At 33.2% G+C, this 14,006-nt stretch overlaps 1 protein-coding gene across 2 annotated transcripts in view; it reads right to left on the bottom strand.

The window, feature by feature from the left end:
- LOC115968218 (MADS-box protein JOINTLESS-like) overlaps nt 1-10,294 on the bottom strand; it is a 70,435-nt gene extending 60,141 nt beyond the window's left edge. Inside the window, exon 1 of one of the 2 annotated variants that reach the window (XM_031087536.1) lies at nt 9,938-10,294. In XM_031087536.1, the coding sequence (XP_030943396.1) occupies nt 9,938-10,119 (182 nt within the window). In that variant the 5' untranslated portion in view covers nt 10,120-10,294. The remainder of the gene's footprint in view (nt 1-9,937) is intronic. The other variant, XM_031087537.1, reaches the window with a different exon arrangement.
- Nucleotides 10,295-14,006: the final 3,712 nt, after the last annotated feature.

Raw genomic sequence — 14,006 nt, 5'->3', positions numbered from 1 at the left:
CAATATTTCAACCAAAATCCGACCAAATTTCCCTCCACTCCAGCAAACCCGAAATCGACCGATATGGACCTAAAACCGAATACGACCCGAACCAGCAGACCCGAAACTCTATTCGAGTCGGTTGTAGGTTAAACTTTTCCCCACTCGATGCATTTGGGTTGAGTTTGGGTTGGGCACAAACCCTACTTGGCCTGACCCGTGGACAGCCCTAACTGGTGCAATGACCAACCTTTACTTAAGTTCTTGATAGCTCTTTTCACTTGTATCCTCATGTCATGATATTGTTTGATTTGGCCATATAGGTCACACAGGTTTGTTCTTCCTCACAAGACAAACAACCTGGTTGGAAAAGAACTCATGACATTTTAGATAGTAAGCCCAAATATAAGGCGCTCCCCTTTCCTTCCCTAGGCGATGTGGGACTCTAGAATTGCTTCCCTCTTTGGTCCTTTACAATTCACCCCTTTAGAGGTACATGCATCCTTACGTGTAGGGCCCACACTTTACGACTGGATTAGGGCTTTGATACCATTATGTCATGCTCAAACTCTTCATTGAGAAGATATTGTCCTTTATAGGAGTGACACAAAGCCTCTCTCTCAATGTTTTAAAATGCCTCAAGCCAATTTGATTCCAAGGCCCTTCATAAGGCTTAGGACATCCCCTTACCTAGGCAATGTAGGACTCTAAGATTGCTTCTCTCTTTGATCCTTTATAATCCACCCTTCTCATGGGCATGCAGGTCCTCGTATTTAAGGCCCACACTTTTCAACTGGGTTAGGGCCTTGATGCCATTATGCAATGACATATATCCTCATGTCATAATATTTTCCACTTTTGCCACACAAGCCACACAATTTTATTCTTCCTCATAAGACATAACCTCATGGAAAAAGACCTCATGACATTTTAGATAGTGAGCCCACATATAAGGCCCTCCTTATTTCTTTCTTAGGAGATGTGGGACTCCAAGATTTCTTCTCCCTTTGTTCTTTCACAATCCACCCCATTACAAGCACTCGCGTCCTCACGTGTAGAGCCCACACTTTTTGGTTAGATAAGGGCTTTAATACCAATTTGTAGTGACTCATATCCTAATGTCATGATATTGTTCGCTTTGGCTACACACACCGCATAGTTTTATTCTCCCTTACATGACACATAGCCTAGTGGGAAAAGGCTTCATGACATTTTAGATAGTGAACCCATATATAAAGGCCTCTCCCTTTCCTTTCTAAGGAAATATAAGACTCCAAGATTGCTTCTCATTCTATAATGACCCATATCCTCATGTAATGATATTGTCCACTTTGGCCATACAGGCTGCACAATTTTGTTCTTCCTCACGTGACACAGTCTTGTAGGAAAGGGTCTCATGACATTTTTGATAGTGAGCCCATATATAAGACCTGTTAAGGACATATTTTATGTAATTGGCTAATCCTTGACAAAACGCACTTTACTTGTATTTGGGTAGATCTAGGATGTGTTTAATACTTCAAGTGTTAAAGCTATGCAAGTCTGTCCAAGAATCAAGTGAGAAAGTGCTGATTTTTAAAGCTCAATAGCTGCTTGACACCTCTCGATAGCTAGGTTATTTGTCGAGCTCCTAAACTGTTTCTTATCACAATCTCGACAGCTCTTTGACAACTAGTGGATCGATCGAGAAAGCTCTTGTCTCCTCGACAGTTCCTCGATAGCTGTATCTGTCAAAGTTTAAAGCTCGACACCTCCCGATTGATCGAGGTTACGAGAATTCAAATTTTCAGATCTGATTTTCGGCCCATGCTAACATGTATGTGTAGGGTTTCTTTTCTCACAACCCTAGACCTATATAAGGCTTATTTTAGAGGCCGTTACATGAGAGAATACAAGGAGAATGAATGCAAAAGGTGACCGATGTCTTATTCTCTCTAAAAGAAGCTATTGCGTCTTTGCGCCTTAGGGTTTTGTAACCAAGTGCTTCTTGATCTTCATTGTTGATGAAGTGAAGAACTTTGCAGCCAACATCTTCTTCTAGTTGGTGATTAAGTCGCGTACTGGGATCCACGCAATTGGTTAGTCATGTACTGGGATTCATGCATCAAAAGGGTGGTGTTCATATATTGAAGAGTTCAGAGGTTCTGAAGCGGTAGAAAGTTTCTGCTATAAGTTCATCTACGAGAATTGTAGAGTCTAGGGACAAAGGTTTTGTATTAGATCTGAAACTTCTTTTTTCTATAGTGGATTTCTTTTCGGGAAGGTTTCCTCCCAGGTTTTTTTACTGTGAAACTAGTTTGTTTTATTGGTTTTCCTGGGTCATCATATCTTGTCTTATTTATTTTTTTCGTTGCATGATTTTGACATGATATTGATGTTTGTTTGTTTTAACGAGTTTTATTCATAATAAATCTAATTAATAACTTAAGTTTAAAATTTGTTAATTCTATCAACTAGGGTCTAAATTTCCCAACAAGACCCTCCCTTTTTCCTTCTCTAGGAGATGTGAGACTTCAAGATTTCTTTTCATTGTGTAATGACCTATATCCTCATGTCATGATATTGTCCACACATGTAGTATAGTTTTGTTCTTCCTCACAAGACACAATCTCATGGGAAAAGACCTTATGACATTTTATATAGTGAGCCCACATATAACCCCCTCCCCTTTTCATTCTTTTCCTTCCTTAGGTAATGTAGGACTCCAAGATTCCTTCTCCTTTTGTTCCTTCACAATCCACCCCCATACAGGCACACGCAAGGACGCATGTGGGGCCCACACTTTCTAGGTGGGGTAGTGCTTTGATACCATTTTGGAACAACTCATATCCCCATGTCACGATATTTTCCGCTCTAGATACACAAGTCACATGATTTTGTTATTTTTCACGTGACACAATCTCATGGGAAGAAGTCTCAAGACATTTTAAATAGTGAGCCCACGCATAAGGCCCTTCCCTTTTCCTTCCCCAAGATTACTTCTTCCTTTGGTCATTCACAATCCACCCATTTTATGGGCACACGCGTTCTCACATGTAGGGCACACACTTTCTGAGTGGGTTAGGGCTCTGATATCATTATGTAATGACCTATATCCTCATGTCATGATCTTTGGCCACATAGACCTCATGGTTTTGTTCTTTCTCATATAACACAATCTAGTGAGAAAAGCCTCATGACATTTCAAATAGTGAGCTCACATATAAGGCCCTCCCTCTTTCCTTCCCTAAATGATGTGGGACTCCAAGATTGCTTCCCCCTTTGGTCCTTCACAATAAAAGTAATCATTTTCTTCTCTTTATTGATAATTATAGCAAAAAAATGAGGGCTTATTTTTTGAAACAAAAATCTAAAGTTTTTGGTGTATTTAAGAAATTTAAGGCATTTGTAGAAAATTAGAGCGACCATGAAATTATGGTCCTAGAATCTTAGAGAGAATGCGAATTCACATCAAAATGAATTTAAAGAATTTTGTGGAACAAATGAGATTTTCCACCCTCTAACAATTCCTAGGTCACCATAATAGAGTGGTGTAGCAGAAAGAAATAATTGCTTAATTCTTAACATGGCTAAAGGCATATTGAAGAGCAAGAGAATGCCTAATGAATTTTGGACCGAAACTAATGATTGTGCAGTCTATTTGTCCCTTCATTATCCCACAAACAGTGTACAAGGGAAAATCCCACAAGAAGCTTGGAGAAAAAAGAAACCTATAGTCTCCCACCATTGTGTGTTTGGGAGCATAGCATATCCATATGAACTAGGTCAAGAGAGGTCCAAGCTAGATGACAAGAGCAAAAATTATTTAATCTTTGGCTATGATGCAAGGTCTAAAGGCTATAAGCTTAAAAATCTGAGCAATGGAAAATTAATTGTTAGTCGAGATGTGGAATTTGATGAAGAAGGCAAATGAAATTTGAGCACCCAAGAAGAAGAGAAGTATGATTTATTTCCTTTACTTGAAGAGGAAGAGCAAGTCAAGAAAGTTCAAGAAGAGCCTACTGCTCCACCTTCATTACCAGCATCTCCCATTTATGAAAGTCCATCCCTGTAATATCACTAGAAGGAAGTAACCAAGGAGAATGAGAAATCTCCAAGATCTCTATTGTGAGGGATTTCCACAATTTGCTCCAATAGCAATAGGCTTGGTCTGCAATCGAATGCTATAAAAGATTTGTGCCCCCTTATCCTTCACCAATTGGTCGTTGGATGGATCGGTAAGGCACACAGTCCGACATTTATGATTCAACAGAGAATATAGAAGATCTAAAGTTATTTTGTTTGTTTGTTGATTGTGAACCTACACGAATTAAAGAAGTTGTGCAAAATAAGAAATGGATAAATGCTATGGATGAAGAGATCAAGGTAATAAAGCAGAATGATACATGGGAGCTAGCAAAATCCACATGGAAAGAGGGCAATTGGTGTAAAATGAGTGCATAAGATGAAGAATAATGCAAAAAGGAGAGGTGGAGATATACAAAGTAAGATTGGTGGTGAAAGGTTATAGCCAAAAAAGTATTGATTATGATGAGGTATTTGCCCCAGATGCTCATTTGAAAACTATACATTTGCTAATTTCTTTAGCCGCTCAAAATAAATGGGGAATTTATCAAATGGATGTAAAATCTTTTTATTTTATTTTATCTTTTTATTTTATTTTATCTTTTTATTTTATTTTATCTTTTTATTTTATTTTATTTTTTTATCTTGAAGAATAAGTTTATATTGAGCAGCCTATATGCTATGTTGTCAATGGGCAGGAAAACAAAGTTTTGCAATTTAATAAATCTCTATATAGCTTGAAACAGGCACCTAGAGCTTGGAATTGTAGAATTGACAAATATTCTCTAGAGAAAAAATTCTCTTAATGTGCACACGAGAGAAAGGATTCTCTTAATGTGTACATGAACATGCACTTAATTGTAAGGTGCATAAAAAATGGAGATATCTTGATTAATTGTTTGTATGTAGATGATTTGATTTTTATAGGAAACAATCCAAGTAATTTTGAGGACTTCAAGAAAGCAATTACTACGAAGTTTGAATAATAGATATTGGGCTTATGGCCTATTATCTAGTCATTAGGTTGAAGCAAATGGAAGATGGGATATTCATTTCCCAAGAATTATATGCTAAAGTGATGTTAGGAACCTAGTGGTTCCTAAAGCTCTACCAACTAAGCTATATCCCCCCCGAGCCAAGTGGAGCATGCATGAAGGAGTCGGATGCTTCTTCTATTCTTTTACTTGCCATCCTGGACTTGAACCAGAGACCTCGCTTGTGAAGTAAATCATCACACTTACGGTCCAACCAATTGGGAGAGAATCAATAGATTCCTTTTCGGGAGGATGGGTGGGAAGTGTATCAAAATGGATATGAATCGTAGGTGAATTGACTTAAAGGCATAGAGAAATATGAAGAGAGAAAGGAAATGCAATAAGCAAGGATTATAGTGTGCTTTCACTAATTAACCGATGGCTTCATTCTTTTGCTTACTAATTAAGCATGTGGTCTCTCCAATTAACCCGTGTTCTAATAGCTCTAACTAATTCTAACCTAATCCCAACATGTGTAACTAAATAACTAACTCTATCCTATCATAGGACCAACTTCTAACATTCCCCTCCCCTTTAAAACACCTTGCCCACAAGGTGTTGTTGAGGTCATCATCTTCATCAAAGGAAATCTTCCAATTGCCCAATATCTTAGTGACATCTTGATTACCATATTCATGCACTTCTCTTTGACAAGTGGTCCCATATACATGAAGGTTTTTTCTTTGTAGACTTTCAAATGCTACTTAAATTTTTAAGCCTTCAATGTTCTTTGGTCTTCAAGGTCTTATTGGTTCTTTGGAACTTGAAATGTTCTTGGATCCTCGAGACCTCATTTGATTGCTGAACCATTGGAATTGTTGGCTCCTGCATCTTTGATTCTTGAATCACTAACAATTGGATTTTCGGTTCTGGAATCGTGGACTCTTGAATGGTAGCCTCCATTGGTGTATTAAGGATTGGTTCTTTGTCCTCCGACATGAAGTTCACAGGCTTTGCATCTTGGATTCTTGGGTGATAATCTCCATTGATGCATCAAGGATTGGTGTTCAAAACTGGTCTTATAGTACATATGAAATCCACCCAATTTGTGCATAAGCCCAATGCTTCCACATCTTGAAAATATTTCCATGCCTATCTTTACATGTAATATTAAGAGAGCTTGAGAAGTCACCAAAAAGGATCTCCACCTTTGAATTTAAATACAATGAAAGCTTGATGAGTTGCAATAGATTTAGTCATTTCAAGATCGACGGATCTAATACCATTTATTAAGAACTCGGTGGTCCCTAAGGGTGATGGGTGGTAAGTGTATGGAAATGGAAATGAAATGTAGGTGAATTGATTTAATTCGAGGTAGTCTCCCTCCATAAAGAAATATTAAGAGAGAAAAGAAATGCACTAAGCAAGGAATTGGTTTATTCTTCAAAATGTTACAAACTAAGGTTCCGTGCAAGTATTTATAAAACCCAAGCTCTCATCTTATTTGCCACACATGGCTTAATCCCATTGGTTTATTAGTTAAGCATGTGCTCTCACCAATTAACCCATGTGATTATAGTGTTACAGATGCCAAGGGCTCTAACTAACTTTATTCTAATCCAACATGTGTAACTAACTAACTAAATCAATCCTACCTTGAGACTAAATACTAATTGAAGGGATGAAATTGTAAGAAGTATTAGGATATTAGAACAAATATGAGATTCCTAACAAGAGATCCTCAAGAAATTTTAAATATCAAATTACAAACTAGTTAGTACTCAGTGAATATGGAGTGAAGTTGTCAAAGCATGACGATGAAGAGAAGGTAAATTAAACATTCTTGAAGAGTTTTGTTGGAAGCCTGAGGTACCTAACATGCACAAAACCAAACATTCTCTTCGGCATTGGATGTCTTAGTCACAACATAGAAATACTGAGTACTGACCATGACTTATTTGAAGACAACCAAGAGAATTCTTCGTTATGTGAAAGGTACACTAGATTTCAAACTATTGTATTCACCCTCTAAAGAGTTCAAACTTGTTGACTACAGTGATAATGATTGGGTTGGAGACACCGATGATAGAAAGAGTAATAGTGGGTTTGTATTCTATATGGGTGATATTGCATTTACATGGACATCCAAGAAGCTACCAATTGTGATTGTATGTTGCTACTACCTCTAGTGTTTGTCATGAAATTTGGCTTAAAAGTTCGTTGAAGGAGTTGCAGATGTTGTAGCAAAAGCTAAAAGATATTTGTGGACAATAAGTCAACACTATCTCTTGCAAATAATCTAATCTTTCACAATTGAAGCTACAAAGAAAGGAAGTTCCACTTGAGTTTGTGAAGTTGGGTTATTAGGGTGTAGATATCTTCACCAACCCACTAAAGTATTACACCTTCTACAAGATGTGACCCTAATTTGTAGTGATCAAAAATTAAGTTTAAAAGGAGCTGTTGAAAGTTAAACTTAATTTATGTTATGAAAATATATTTTATTTATGAAATTAGTTAGTTGAAAAGTTAAAGATACATAAAATAACGAGGCAATTTTACGTAATGAATGTATAGAGAGTTTTTTGGAGCTATGTAATATACACAAGGAAAGTTACGGTTGCACATGGAGTATATATACCTCATGCATGCATCCGTCAACTTTATAAAAAGAAAGTGTGAAAAAGAAAAATACAATTATTCAAGAGCTCTCTCTCTCTCTCTCTCTCTCTCTCTCTTTGTGTATGTTTTGTCAATGTGAATTACTTTCTATGAGTGTTTGAGAGTGCAATTGAGGAATGACCCACCAATGTTTTCCTAAAAACCCTAACTAGTTTATGTGAATCCATAACCGATCCTTAAATTTTGATACTAAAGCTTTGCTATTTTTGAGGATCCATAACCAATCCTAAACTTTGGAGTAAGGCTTAGTCATTTTATTGTTGTCATTGTTCATGTAATGCTTATATATTTCATATAGAGAAAAGTAATTTGTTTCATTTTTCTCAATTAAGACTACTTCACAATTTCAATTTGTATATTGCACACTCTTTGAACTTTCATCATACATTTACAATGTAAACCTAATGTTGTTATTTGCTAGTGGAGGAACACTACAACTAAGTTGATTTAACATGTACATATGTGATATTATTATAGAAGATAGAAAGAGAACTTATTTAACGAGATCAGAGCTCAATTTTGTGCGGGAATCTTTAGCATTAGATTCTATGTATACATAACCAGAAGTGTTCAATTGATATATGTCACTCTAAATAAAAAAAATATAATCCCTAACGTTGCTCCTAAGTTAGAGTCATATAATTCATTGAGATTTGCACGAGAGTTGAAGCAGCTAATTGAAGCTATACAATAAGCAAGTGCAACTCTAAAACTCAGGGAAAATAAAACATTAGATTATAAGCTAATTAATAGGCAATAATTAGCAATATTCAAAGGCAAAATAACCCACCAATAGAACTTCAAAACAAGTAGCAGCTACATATATACGTTAAGCCCTTCAGGGTAAGAATTGAAAGCTGTTATTATTTGGTTTACCTAAAAAAAAAAAAAACTGTTTATTTTTTCGTCTTTTTTTCTTTTTTCTTTTTTTCATTCTTTTTTTCTTTTTCCTTTCCCTTTTCTTTAGACAGAAACCATAAAATTTTGCAGTACTTTATCTTTTCTTGATTTGATGCTACATAGTATACTATTTTTGAAATCAGTTGAGGAAAGACCCACCAATGTTTTCCTAAAAACCCTAACTAGTTTATGAGAATCCATAACCGATCCTTAAATTTTGATACTAAAGCTTTGCTATTTTTGAGGATCCATAACCAATCCTAAACTTTGGAGTAAGGCTTAGTTATTTTGTTGTTGTCATTGTTCATGTAATGCTTATATATTTCATATAGAGAAAAGTAATTTGTTTCATTTTTCTCAATTAAGACTACTTCACAATTTCAATTTGTATATTGCACACTCTTTGAACTTTCATCATACACTTACAATGTAAACCTAATGTTGTTATTTGCTAGTGGAGGAACACTACAACTAAGTTGATTTAACATGTACATATGTGATATTATTATAGAAGATAGAAAGAGAACTTATTTAACGAGATCAGAGCTCAATTTTGTGCGGGAATCTTTAGCATTAGATTTTATGTATACATAACCAGAAGTGTTCAATTGATATATGTCACTCTAAATAAAAAAAATATAATCCCTAACGTTGCTCCTAAGTTATAGTCATATAATTCATTGAGATTTGCACGAGAGTTGAAGCAGCTAATTGAAGCTACACAATAAGCAAGTGCAACTCTAAAACTCAGGGAAAATAAAACATTAGATTATAAGCTAATTAATAGGCAATAATTAGCAATATTCAAAGGCAAAATAACCCACCAATAGAACTTCAAAACAAGTAGCAGCTACATATATACGTTAAACCCTTCAGGGTAAGAATTGAAAGCTTTTATTATTTGGTTTACCTAAAAAAAAAAAAAAAAAACTGCTTATTTTTCTTTCGTCTTTTTTTCTTTTTTCTTTTTTCTTTTTTTCATTCTTTTTTTCTTTTTCCTTTCCCTTTTCTTTAGACAGAAACCATAAAATTTTGCAGTACTTTATCTTTTCTTGATTTGATGCTACATAGTATACTATTTTTGAAATCAGTTATTCGGTTTGTTCAGTATTTCTCTTAAAAGGATCTTCATTTTTAGCAGTTGGGTCTCTCACTCTCACACACACACCTTAGAAATCATAAAATCATAGTGAATGCATGAACAAAGCGATCAAGGAATGGACAGTGACATATTTTTCTATAGATAGAAAAAAGTGTTTTTCTCTCTAGTAAAAAAAATGAGAAAATAAAAAGGGTTTTTCTGTAAGTAGAAGGAAGTGTGAGAAAGAGATTGAAACCTTGAGCTGGCGTATTCAAAGAGCCTTCCCGTAGCAGAAAAGACCATGAGACCAATTTCAGCATCGCAGAGAGTAGAGAGCTCAAAAGCTTTCTTAAAAAGTCCTCTCCTCCTCTTTGAGAATGTCACCTGCCTTGCCGTCCTGTTGTCAATCTTCTTAATCTGAATTTTCCTCCTCGTCATTTTCCCAGATATTAGGTTGTCAGACCCTTCATTTCAAAGTTCAAACCAAATTATTAGCCCAACTTTATATTCCAGAAATAGAAACTATTTGCATACAAAGCTGAGAGAGAGAGAGAGAGAAGAAAAGTGATAGGTAGAGAATAGTACAAAAATAAATTACACAACGAGTAAAATAAATGTTACGGATTTCGGAATGGTAAAGAGAAATAAAATGAAAGCTATGTATTATTTTTGCAAACTATTTGTACGGAAGAGGAATATTGTCTTTGACAGAAGTTTAATCTAAGGATGCGTTTGGATTGGGCGTTTTCTGCCCAATCCTGCATTTGCGTTTTTCCAAAACGTTTTTTTTTTTTTTTTTTTTTTTTTCACGCGTTTTGGAGCGTTTTGGGTGTTGCAGCTACTGTTCATGCACTGTTCAATGAACAGTAGCCGCAAACTTTGACTTTTCAAATTTTTTTTGGACCAATCACAGCACATCGTGTACTGTTCACGGACCCACAAATTTCACTTTTCAGCAACTTTTTCATTAAAAATGGGTCCCACGATACTATTCACACATTTAAAAATTATTTCGCTACAGTGTTTTTCAGTTTTCAGTTTCAGTTTTCAGTTTTCAGCTGTATCCAAACGGACCCTAAGTATCAGATAAAAAAATATAACAAATAAAACTGCACTTCCACTTTTTTTTTTTTTTTTTTTTTTGCTTTTCCTTTTTTTATGAAAAATAACTGCACTTACTCTACCAATAAATGATGGAAAAATAAAATAAAATCTGAGCAAGGGGTATACCCTACATGCCTACACAACCCACCTAATAACATTAACATCCGGAGATACATACTAGTTTCTATTTTACACCCTAAAATTTACTTTATTTATTTTATCGACCTATTTAACAACTCACATAACATCTCAGTTTTTATTTTTACATACAGCACAATAAAATAATATAAACCAACACAATTAAATAATATAACTACACCATAAAATATTATAAATCTTTTTTCTCTCTCTAACACACCATAAGATATTTGTGAACAAAATAATATATTCTTTTTTTTTTACATCCTAAGCTACAGTTGGTAAAAAAAAAAAAAGAAAAAAAGAAAAAAAGAAACCCACCCTGGATATAGCCACCTTTTGCCATGTTGGTTGCTAAAATAGCAATTGGGGGAATTTACACCCTCCGATGCTAGTGCTCTAAAAAACAAAACTGTTGTTTCTCAACAACAACAACAACAATAAAAAGTTAACATTGAACTTATTATTATTATGAAAAAATAAAAATAAATAAATAACTGTTGTGTAGCATGGAACCACACCAGTTTAATTTTAACATTGAATTTATTATTATTATTATTATGAATTATATATTAAAGATATTTTCTTAATTCTTTTTAATGTTACAACTTAATTTGAAGATGAACACGACCATAATAAAAGTTAAATTATAATTTTTATCTATTCTTATTTTTGTTATATATATATATATATATATATATATATATTATATAAGTTCCTTTATTTACATTTGAATCTAGTTTTTCTGTCGATCTCTATTCGATTCTACCGTTAAGTCCTTTTTTTCTCCAACAGCAAAATCACGTCATTTTGTGGAAGAATTACGTTGAAAAAAATATATAATTTAAATGACTAAATTGAAAAGGAAAAATTAAAACTATAAGAACAAAATTGAAAACTAGATAAGGTTAGATGATGCAGTTTTGTATTTATTCTTTTAAAAAATGCGGATCCTTGTGATTAAGTAATATTACCCAATTCTTTCATAGAGGAGAGCTTGAATTCAAATCCTGTATATATAAAAAAAAATAAAAATAAAAATAAAAAACTCTAGTTAGGTGGTGACGTGGTGTGCGGTTGAATTTGAAAACTAGAGAGGCTAAAATAAATTCAAGACAAGGTTATTTAAAGCTATACATAGAGAGAAAATTTATTTATTTATTATTTTATATGAAGAGGAGGCTAAATAAATTTAAGAACAAATTAATATTGTTTCTAAATAATTTGTAGGTTTTAGTTTCATCCTTGAACCAATGCTTGTGTTAACTTAATAATTCAATGATGTTTCTAAAAAAACAATAATAAAAATTAGTTCAATGTTATACTTGTTCCACATTCCTTTTAAAAATTGAATGCAGAGTGATTTTCATTTTCATGAAATTGCTTTACAAAGGCATGAGACTAAAGAGTTCAAAAGAAATTGGAAAACTGCCGTTTATTTATCTATGGTTTGGCCTTATTATAATTTAGGTCATAAAGTATTTATTATTATATTTAATGCTCTATAATTTGGACTAAAATGAAACCAATTTTCATCTTATGAACAAATTATTTATTCCCTTTTGGTTTGTGTGTATCACAACTTAGTCTCACAAACTTTTCAATTACTACATTTTCACCCCTAAAATTTTTAAAACCCTAAAATTTTTAAAATAAAATCTAAAACTCTAGTTTGGATGGAATTCTATTGACTTCATCTTAGTCATCTTATGGGCAAAATGAAATAATTGAAAGGTTGTAAAAATAAATTATAATTGGACAATATCATAGGTAGATATAGTGGCAGAGGATCAAAGGGGCCAGGGTGGGGAGGGCAACCCAAATTTTTTTTTAAAAAAAATCTTGAATATTTATTACTTTGGTTTTTTTTAATCCTTAAAAATTTTATTTAAAAAAAAAATCTTATATATGAAATGGAAAAGTTGCTTGACTTCTAACATCCTAAATCTTAGTTAAATTTTTTAAATATCTATAAATAAAATTATTATTTTTAAAGTATATAATTTATTTAAGAAAGTATAAGGTTACTTATATTTATTTTAATAGAATCACAATTTTATTAGGGTTGGACATTTATAAATTATAATGAACATTATTATGCTAACAATTATCTCAAGTAATAATAAGAAAAAAAAAAAAAAAAAAAAAAAAAAACCCAAGGGTTTTGTTCTTACACTTTTGTAGATGCCTAATTTTACAACCTATATTTAACCTCATTTGGAGACAAAAGGGTAATTTTACATCTTGAAGTTAAAATCGTAATGTTTGACCATAATTTCATTCGCTTCATATAAAACAAATCTTTAAATCTTAATAATTAAAACTACAAGTCACAGGCTCCAATCAAAACCATTGGACTAAAAGATATCTCGAAATCAAGTTTTAACTACTAAGATGTTTCCACAAAGTTGAGTTTGATCATATGTGAGTATGAACAATTGAATTTAATTGGTACCATGAGGATTCAATTTAAAATCAAGGACATGTCATAATCCTATTTAATTGAACTAAAAATAATTGTAAGGTTGCACGCACTTGATTAATCCGATTATCAAATACTAATGATTCCACAATTATTCTTGTAATTATCCTTTAAAAGGGGCAATTAGGCAAAATTAAGGGTTTTAAGGCCCCCCATAAATGTGATTGGGTTAAAATGACATTTGCTCACTCTTTTGTCAATATCCTCGAATCATTACTAATGAAAAGTTAAAATTCATTGTTCCTTTTTTTTTTTTAATGTATCTTTGCTAATTATTTAACCATTATAGGTTTAGATAAATGGTTTTATCATTTTGTTTTTGTTTTTATTTTTATAATTTGATAGTTGGAAGAAGATTGTTTGGCAATTGAGAGCTACAATGCTCTTGGCAAAATGTTTTATAATTTAATGGCACATCTTGTAAAAACGAGGAGAGTTAAATGTTTGAATATATGCTTTGACATTTTTTTTTTTTTTTAAATACCTAAGTTTTAGGCCCAAAAAATGTGAAAAGAAAACCAACAATACTACTAAATACTGTATATCAAAATGGAAATTTCATTTATATCATCTAAAACTTACAAAGAGAGAAATAGAAAAG

This window comes from Quercus lobata, chromosome 11, assembly GCF_001633185.2.
Source record: "Quercus lobata isolate SW786 chromosome 11, ValleyOak3.0 Primary Assembly, whole genome shotgun sequence".
Lineage (NCBI taxonomy): Eukaryota > Viridiplantae > Streptophyta > Magnoliopsida > Fagales > Fagaceae > Quercus > Quercus lobata.
This window is presented reverse-complemented; position numbering and strand designations above follow the sequence as displayed.